This window comes from Dendrobates tinctorius, unplaced genomic scaffold (genome assembly GCF_039654945.1).
Source record: "Dendrobates tinctorius isolate UK_male_01 unplaced genomic scaffold, ASM3965494v1 ptg000250l, whole genome shotgun sequence".
NCBI classification, from domain to species: Eukaryota; Metazoa; Chordata; class Amphibia; order Anura; family Dendrobatidae; genus Dendrobates; species Dendrobates tinctorius.
Genome location: NW_027361917.1, coordinates 15,968,174 through 15,978,198, shown reverse-complemented (window position 1 = coordinate 15,978,198; position 10,025 = coordinate 15,968,174). Strand labels below are relative to the sequence as shown.

The following is a 10,025-nucleotide window of genomic DNA, read 5'->3' as shown; positions in this document are numbered from 1 at the left end:
GCCCCCCCAACTTTTAAGCCAGATAGCCCTTCTGGCTGTGTTAGACAAGGCCTGGCTCCTGGCCGTGAACCTAACCGATTCTGCCGAGGCGTCGGCCAAAAACCCAGTAGCTAACTTAAGTGAGGAACTTCAGAATGGTTTCCCTCTGGGTTTTATGTGACAGATGCTCCTCCAGGTCATCTATCCATAGATGCATGGAGCGTGCTACTGATGATGCAGCTATATTCGTTTTTATGACTGCTGCTGAGGTTTCCCAGGCCCTTTTTAAGAGCCCATCTGCCTTCCGATCTAGGCGTTCCTTCAAGCTTGAGGAATCCTCGAACGGAATTGCCATCTTCTTTGACACCTTTGCTACGGGGATGTCTATCTTGGGGACCTCCTCCCAGACTTTGACCTCTTCTGGGTCAAACTGCAGACAGAACCTAAAGTCTCTGGGGATAGTTAACCTTTTTTCTGCCTCCTCCCATTCCACCAGTATCATTGCCCGTATGTGGGTATTTACTGGGAAGACCATTGAAGTCTGGGAGCGCAACCCTCCAAACATTTCGTCCTGAATTGAAAGGGAAGGAGGGGGTTCCTCGATCTGCATAGTTTGCCGTGCCACCCCCAATAGTTCGTCTGCATCCCCAGACGAAAACAGATATTTCCTTCCCCTTTCCGGGTGCTCTCTGATCTCCTCCTCTGACTCGGACAGTATGTCTTCAGATGACGTATCCAGTTCCCTCTGTCTCTTCCTGGATAACTGGGGATTCGCCTGCGGGGTCTGGGAAGTGGCTAGACCGGATACCGAGGCCTGTACTTCCTCTCTGATTATCGCTCTCATGTTAGACATGAAAGTAGCCTGCTCCTCCCCCACTATACGCTTTGCACATGCGCCACAGAGGGTTTTTTGCCACGTGTCCTTTAGCTTCTTAGAACAAACCGGACACTTCTTATCCTTCCGCTTAGGGTCCTTTCTCTCAGAGGTGGAGGCTCCCCCCTAGAAGATATAAAATACGGGTTCTGTGGGGTCTATCATTATGGGCTCTGCAGTGACCTCTTCAGAGGTTACTCACGTGACCCTGGCTCTCTGCTCGCCTCCGTCTTAGCCTGGTCTTCCATTGGTAATGGTGGAGATCGCCGCTGTCTGTTGGCCACTGTGGAGACACAGACCTGTAAGTGGTGACGGGTCTCCTCCCTGGCCCCCCGGAGCAGAGCCTGCGTACCACCTTGCTGCGCTGTTGTTCCGTTCCTACGGATGCCTGTGCACTTCCCTGGTGGGCCTATGCTGCTGCGGTTTATGGTACCGGGCGGTCGCTGTCAGCGGGCTTTGCGGCGACGCGACCGGAAGTGACAGGTCCCCGATGATGACGTGCCCCCCCCCCCCTGCCGGAAGTAACGCACCCCCTCTGTGATGCGGGCCCCGGCCTGCGCGTCTGGATGGGGGCGACAGACCGAGGGCGCCGCAGCAATGTCACGCGCCTGTTGCTGCATGCCTCTGACTCCGGGCATGGCGACTCCCGAGTTCTCCAGGGCAGGTGCAGCAACTGTCGGTGAGCCGCTTGTGGGCTCCCAGAGGTGGTCTGGCGGTGGTGGCGTCCAGAGTCGAGAGCCCCCGTCAGGAGGAAGCGACTCTACATCCGGGAGCAGCGCTACACTGGAATAGCTGAGGGACCCTCTGTCGGGTGTCAGCTGCAGATCTCTCCAGGTAGGAAGTGAAAAGGCTGAGCCCCCCCGATCCTGACCATCTGCATGGAACGGTCTGATATTCCTCTCGTCGTTCCTATCCGCAGTGGGACAGGAAAAACACTGAGGGATGGTAGGGAGAGGATCCTTTTGAACTCTCGTGGTTTCCTGTCCCACTGCGGATGAGAAGGACGTCCTCCAGTGTGCTGTCAGGTGGTGACCTGGAAATATAAGTTTTTCATTAAGTTAATTATTCTACTGTCTCATATGTATTATGGCATTGTGCCTCTTTAATTCATGCACTTATATGTTGTGCCAATTCTTAAATAAAGGCAATTTTTATTATTGTATTTTACCAATTTCTCTTCTTTTATTAAATGTAATTTTTAATTTTTATATACTCTTTACCCTGCTTGTTTCGACTTCCACACATCTGAGTTTATAGTTCCAATTTATCACAAAAAGGGATGGTGCAATTCTACAAGTGTTTGCAGAAAACATTGCACTGGTCACCAGCGATATTGGCAAAATCGCTCAGTTTAGCAGAACGAGGATCCAAAAGTGAAGAGAGAGAAGAATAACACCGAATGTTCAAATCCAGGGTGATGGGTGAATAAGAATTGCAGTGCTGCCTCATTTATAAAGAAGCCTTTGCTCAGGCGGGTCGAAGGTTCACACGGCATTATTTTCTAGTCATTGCTCCTTAGGTATTTGTCTAAAACGATGCAAATCTTTTATAAATATGGTACACAGACGTAATGGTTGTAACTTTTATTTCGGTATTTCATTTATCACTGCATAACCTTTCATCATAATAAATCTTAGCATAAGATGGAGAACCTCTGTAAACCTCATATAGAATCCCATCATTTCATTATTACAGCACTTCATTGGTTGCATGTAACCACATTAGGGAAATGACCTGATAATCAAATCAACCTCCATCATACTCACTAGTGTTGGTAGATGTCACAATCAGTCTGTCTTCATTTAAATAATTAAAAAACATCTCAATATTCATTTAATATAAATGCAAATAAGCTTTAAATCAACAAAAAAATATACATGGAAAGGTCAAGTATTTACCGTATGTACAGGGGGGGAAATGATACACTGCAGATTTTGCAACTCTTCCCACCTACAAAGAATGGAGGTGTCTAAAATAAAAACCCCAAAAAAATCACATTGTATGATTTTTAAAGAATTACGTTGCATGAAATAAGTATTTGATCACCTACCAACCAGCAAGAATTCTGGCTCTCACAGACCTGTTAGTTTTTGTTTAAGAAGCCCTCCTGCTCTACACTCATTACCTGTATTCATTGAACCTGTTTGAACTCGTTACCTGTATAAAAGTCACCTGTCCGCACAATCAATCACACTCCAACTTCTCCACCATGGCCAAGACCAAAGAGCTATTGTAAAGACACGAGGGACAAAACTGTAGACCTGCAAAAGGCTGGGATGGGCTACAGAACAACAGCAGTTGGCAAAATTATTAGAAAATGGAAGAAACATAAGATGACTTGTCAATCTTCCTCGGTCTGGGGCACCATGCAAGATCTCACCTCATGGGGTAAGGATGATTTTGAAAGGTCAGGAATCAGCCCAGAACTACACGGGGGGACATGGTGAATGACCTGAAGAGAGCTGGGACCACAATCTCCAACATCACCGCAACACACTACGCCATTCTGAATTATCCTGCAGGTCACCCTGCTTACACCAGCACATGTCCAGACCCATTTAATGTTCGCCAATGACCATATGGATGATCCAGAGGAGGCATGGGAGAAGGTCATGTGGTCGGATGAGACCAAAACAGAACTTTTTAGAATGAACTCCACTCGCTGTTTGGAGGAAGAAGGATGTGCACAATCTCAAGAAAACAGTCCCAACTGTGAAGCATGGTGGGGGAAACAATAGCTTGGGGGTGCTTTTCTGCAAAGGGGACAGGACGACTACTGTATTAAAGGGAGGATGGATGGGGACATGTATCGTGAGATTTTGGCCAACTAACTGGTTCTGTCAGTAAGAGAATTGAAGAGGGTCGTGGCTGGTCTTCCAACATGACAATGGCCCGAACACACACATTTCAAGGTTCTGGAGTGGCCTAGCCAGTCTCCAAACCTGAACCCTATAGAAAATATTTGGAGGGAGCAAAAACTCTGTTGCCCAGCAACAGTTCGAAAACCTGAAAGATCTGGAGAAGATCTGTATGGAGGAGTGGGCCCCTGCTGCAGTGTGTGCAAACTTAGTCAAGAACTACAGGAAACGTCTGACCTCTCTAATTGCAAACAAAAGGTTTCTGTACCAGATATTAGGTTCTGTTTTTCTATTGTATCAAATACTTATTTTATGCAATAAAATGCAAATAAATCTTGTAAAAATCATACAATGTGATTTTCTGGATTTTTTTTTTTACATTCTGTCTTACAGTAGAAGTTTACCTATGATAAAAATTATAGACCTCTCCATTCTTTCTAGGTGGGAAAACCTGCAAAATCAGCAGTGTATCAAATACTTATTTTCCCCACTGTAAATGCCATGAATCGTTTTTTTTTAATAGAAAAGTGCCGCATACTATCTTAAAAAAACAACACAAAACTGGTGTAAAGTTGCTCAAACGTATAGCTGAACTGCATTTTACCACTGGAGTCTGTGCTCCACCAAGTGGTACATGTCAGTACTTTTTTTTGTACAGGTGCATCTCACAAAATTAGAATATCAAAAAGTTAATTTCAGTTCTTCAATACAAAAAGTGAACCATATTATATAGCACTTCATGCTTCCCTCTGCCGACAAGCTTTATGGAGATGGAAATATTATTCTCCAGCAGGACTTGGCACCCGTCCACACTGCCAAAAGTACCAATACCCAGTTTACAAACATCAGTATCACTGTACTTGATTGGCAGCAAACTCACCTGACCTTAACCCCATAGAGAATCTATGGAGTATTGTCAAGAGGAAGATGAGCGACACCAGACCCAACAATGCAGACGAGCTGAAGGCTTCTATCAAAGCAACCTGGGCATCTATAACACCTCAGCAGTGCCACAGGCTGATCGCCTCCATGCCACGCCGTACTGATGCAGTAATTGATGCAAAAGGAGCCCCGACCAAGCATTGAGTACATTTACAGAAAATCCATTTCAGTAGGCCAACATTTCAGATTTTAAAATCATTTTTTCAATCTGGTGTTATAAAGTATTTTAATTTACTGGGATCATGACTTTTGGGTTTTCATTGGCTGTAAGCCATAATCATCAACATTATCAGAAATAAACACTTGAAATAGATCTCTCTGTGTGTAATGATTCTATATAATGAGTTTCACTTTTTGTATTGAAGAAATGAAATAAATTAACTTTTTGATATTATAATTTTGTGAGATGCACCTGTAAGTTTTTTAAACGGATTTAATTGGCAGATGCCGAGATCATGCTGTGAACAGTCCCTAGTGATGAAACATGGTCATTTTAACAAACAACCAAGGTCTAAGACATAATGCAAGCAGAACACTGGTTGGTGGCATGGAGTGTGTATTGTCAGTGGGACACCTGATTATCAAGAGATTGCCCACTAGAAGCAATGCTTCCTTTATGTTGCATCCAATGGACCATGCCATAAAATTCAAAAGAAATACAATTTTTATGTACATAAATTTAGAGGCATAGATCGGTGAAGACACTTGCGTGGGGCCACAATACACCGTACACAAGCCTTTGTGGTCATTGATAAATGTAATAATTTGTGGCCATAGCATTGTCTGATCAGTAATCGCTGATATGCTGCAGCTTTCCTCCACTTGGACAAGATATAAACGCTACATCTGCTCAGTGGTCGCCTAATTGCTGCAGCGCTCACGTGACGCCAGTTGCAGATCCTGAGAGACCAGGTAGGAGGATGCAGAGTTGGGTATGGAAGAATGTCACCAGACCAAGAGGGTATTTTAATTCTTTTTAACCTCCCTAGCCTCATTAATAAAGGCAACCCTTTTAATAGATACTGCACCATTAAAAACAAATTTATTTTTAAAAATGCACCTTCAGTGGCTGATTACAGTGAATGAGCGTAACGAGGAACGCTTGTTTCCTGATGATTGGCCATTGTAAACAGACTGCCAGTCACCTTAAGAAAGGACAAAACGCTCATTCGTCGGGTGAAATGAAAATCAAGTTTAAAAAAAAATATCGTCATTCTCGGCAACAGATCTGAATGTATAAACAGGAGATGTACTGCTAAGATCAATGACCGTTTATGTGCACAGAAAGATCTATTACCGATCGTTCTGTGCACATGGGAAGTGTGGTCGGCGTGTCTATACAGGGTGTTAAACTACCACCTATTGGCAAACGAAGCCAACTGGTGGTCATTTAATTGCTGCCATCATGTAGTGTAAACCCAGCGTACCAAGTAGATAGCTTTGAAATATGAGGGATTAGTCTGGGGTCAATAGTCTATAGCTCACTGAGTATGCAATAGACTCTTATTGCCATATACCGATGATCTGTTACTTTTCACACCTTTTCTCCCCTTATTATAGGTAGAGTATATGAGGTAAGGATGTAAGTAGACACTTTTTGCTCCCAGTAAAGGTCACCAGTTACTGTAAATTCCTTAGTACATCAGGCAGGCAGCTCATACAATCAATGACATAGTGAGGTGTGGGCTTGGGGTTGCTGTTCCCATGTGGATTTCTATTCAACCAAATAGTTGCCTTGAGGCCAGCATTCAGTCCTCCGAGAATATCAGTTTCCAGACTGTCACCTACCATCACACAGTCCTCTGGTTTCACCTGCAGAAGGTCACAGCAGTGAAGAAATATCGATGGTGCTGGCTTCTCTTCCGCATGTTCTCCTCCCACAACCACAGCATCAAAGTATGGACTGATGCCAGTAGCCTCAATTTTCTCTCTCTGAACTTGTCTTTGCCCATTGGTGAGCAGTACTAAGGTGGCAGATTTTCGAAGCTCACTCAGCATACTTTTGGTACTTTCCGACATGGCCAGAAGTTGGAGGCGACATGTTTTCCAAAGATTATAACATTCTTTGGCTAAATCTTTATAATCTCCAGATCTTATCTCCTCCATGGAGGTTTCAAAATGTGAAACTCTAAGATCATCCATAGTCATTTTGTAGGAATCAAAATTTTCATGGAGAAGTTTTGTTTGGAAATGATTACATATAATTTGGGCTTCTTCTTCACTGAACTGGCTCTTGTCTACCAGTAGTTTTAGTACCTGTGAAAATATAGAAAATACATTACATTGAAAACTAAAGGAAAGTGAAGAAGACTAAAGATAATGTACATAAATAATAACGATTTAAAAAATGGCCCTTAATACCTACAGTCTATATAAAAATCTACACAATTCTGTTAAAATGTCAGATTTTTGTCGTGTCAAAAAAATCAACTGTAACGGTGGTGGGTGTGGACCCACTGTGCCACGGGCCGTACTTACCCTGAGGGGGCATGACTAAGTGTCTACCGGGTATTCACTAGAACCTCTGATGGTGAGGATAGGCTCAGCTGCCAGTACCGTACACTCCAGGTACCACTCCAGGGCTGAAGTTCCCAGGACTGAAGCAGCTGAACAGGGACCCTCCAAGCACTCCAGTATGGGGGACAGATGGGCAAGACAAAACGATGTCAGGCGGTCTGAGGTCAGGGCAGGCAGCACAGGTTCAGAATTCATAATTTGTAAGCGAGGTCAGAAGCGGAGAAATCAGGATATCCAGGAAAGCAAGCCGGGTCAACAACAGGTGAGAAAACTGCAAAAAGCCAATACAGGAAATAGAGACTGAGCTATTAAGAACCCAAGTTCAGGTGAGGAATGGAGGGTGGACTTCCCTGATATATTACCTGCTGGCAGGTGATAGGCCAGGGAAGCAAATCTTTGCAGGACAGAATGGATACAAATCCTGCAGAGTTCAGCCGTGCCCTCTATTACTCACAAATATCATGCAGCAACGCCCACGATCGGTGCTGGCACCGATTGCGGGCATTTAACCCCACCGATGACACTGTTAGTAGTGACAGCTACATTGATGGGCATCACAGAAGGAGGGACCTCCCTCTCTGCTCCCATCGGCACACCGCGATTGCGATCGCATTGTGCTGATGGTCTTCATGCTGACACCAAGCCAAAAGATGATTGCGGGGTCTCCCAGGGACAGTGACCTGTAAGCTCCTGCTCAGAGCAAGTACTGACACACGTCTTCCCTGCCTGTGAGACGTTGAGCTAATGCCCTGCAACGCAAAAGCATTGCAGAGATTTACATCAGCGATCAGGGCAGGGAAAGTTGATGTCCTCCTGGGACAAAATTAAAAAAAGTTACATCCGACCTATAACACTGTCCCACTAGTTAGCCCCTTCAGTGGAAACTGTAAAAAATAAATAAATGAGGCAAAAAACTATGCTTTCTCATCATACAGCCGAACAAAAAGTGGAATAAACTGCAATCAAAAAGACTAATGTATATAAAAATTGTATCTCTGAAAATGTCATCTTGTCCCGCAAAAAAACAAGCCAGCATACTGCTCCATATGCGCAAAATAAAAAAAAGTTATAGATCTCAGGATAAAAGCGATGCAAAAATTATTATTATTTTTCTAGAAAATAGTTTTTTTTGTGTAAAAGCGCCAAAAGATATAAATGTGGTACCGCTGTAATCGTACTGACCCGAAAAATAAAGCTGCTTCCTGAATTTTGTTCATTCTGCCACCCAAAAATTGGAATAGAAAGTAATCAAAAAAACTGTTTCTGAAAATGGTACCAATAAAAACATCAACTGTCAGCCGAAATATGGAAAAATTATAGATATCTAAATATGGGGATACGCAATAAAAAGCATCTTTTAGTGTGTGACAGCAGCTAAACATAAAAAAATATAAATCTGGTATCGCTGTAATCGCACCAACCCAAAGAAAAAAGCCACCTAATTCCTTATGGTGCATGAGGAACGGCGTAAAAAGTAAAAAAATCAATTCTTCACCTGCTGTTGATTTGTTCATTATGCCTCCCAAAGTACACAGTATAACTAATCCTGCTCTCTATGCGGATCGCTTACACTGGGGTTTCTGTGTAAATCTCTGAACTACATGATTCAGATGGAACCCCTGGCGGAAGATTCCCTATAATGAGGCAGATGGAGGCACTGTGGACTCTGTCTGGCCTGTGATCCGGCAGTGTACATCTTTTTAGGCGTGCATAAAAGCGAGTAACACCAGAGTTTTGTGCAATTTTGAAAAGGGCACCGCTGAACAGAGGCAAGACAGAGTCCAGAGTAACTTTGCTGCCTCATTATAGTGAGTGTCTCCATTGAGGGTTTTATCTGAATCACATCACTCAGAGATTTAGATGAAAACCCCAATATAAGATCTCAGCGTAGTGCGCAGGATAAATGTGATCCAAACGTTATGTAAAATGTTTCCAATAAAAGCTTCAACTCAATCCACAACAAAGCAAGTCCCCACTCAGGTCTGTAAACTGAAATATAGGAGACTTCCATGTTAGTGGTAGCGCAATGACTGGAAAAGCGCTATGGCTCCTCGCACCCCAAAAGAAATTCAGTGTTCCCAAATCCAAATGCCTCCTCCTTCGAGATCCCCACAGTGCGCCTAAACCACATTTAGCGCCCACATGTTTGGCATTTCTGTAGCGATGAGAGCCTGCCTAATTCACAGGTGCATGTCTCCAGAAGCATGAGCTGGGCACTACAATGTACTGGGCACTACAACAGAAATGGCAGTTTGCAATTTAGTCTCAGTAACCACTGCTGCTTGTTTCTGGAAAACACTCATGGAGTCAAAATCATCACTACACCTGTCGATAAATTCCTAAAGGGGTGTAATTTCAAAAATGGGGTCATTTGTGGGTGGATCCTGCTCTTCTAGCACTTAGGGGGCTCTGTATATGGAGTCTGCCAACTACTCTACAAAAATTTGCACTGTAGGAGGCAAACAGCACTTCGTCCCTTCTGAGTCTCGCCATGTGGCTAAACAGTATGATACAGCCACATATGGGGTATTTCTACATTCAACAGAAATTGTGGGACAAATTTTGGTGCCATTTTTACCTATTTCTCAGTATGAAAATATCATATCTGAGACTACAACAAAATTTTGGTGGTAAAAGTGTAATTTTAGTTTCTTCACTCCCAATAGTATAAAATTCTGTGACACACCCATGGTGTCGATACGATCACTGCACCACTAGATGAATTAACTGAGAGGCCTAGCTTCTAAAATGGGGTCACTTATGGGGGGGATTTTGCCACCACAGTGACTCTACCAATGTGACATGGCACCCTCAAACCAGTCCAGCAAAATCTAAATTCCAATATGGTGCCCCTT

General features: G+C 43.7%; 1 protein-coding gene across 2 annotated transcripts in view; it reads right to left on the bottom strand.

The window, feature by feature from the left end:
• Positions 1 to 2,421: 2,421 nt before the first annotated feature.
• Positions 2,422 to 10,025, bottom strand: part of NANP (N-acetylneuraminic acid phosphatase) — a 48,133-nt gene continuing 40,529 nt past the window's right edge. For both annotated transcript variants that reach the window (XM_073557487.1, XM_073557488.1), the window contains one exon: positions 2,422 to 6,909. In XM_073557487.1, the coding sequence (XP_073413588.1) occupies positions 6,274 to 6,909 (636 nt within the window). In that variant the 3' untranslated portion in view covers positions 2,422 to 6,273. The remainder of the gene's footprint in view (positions 6,910 to 10,025) is intronic.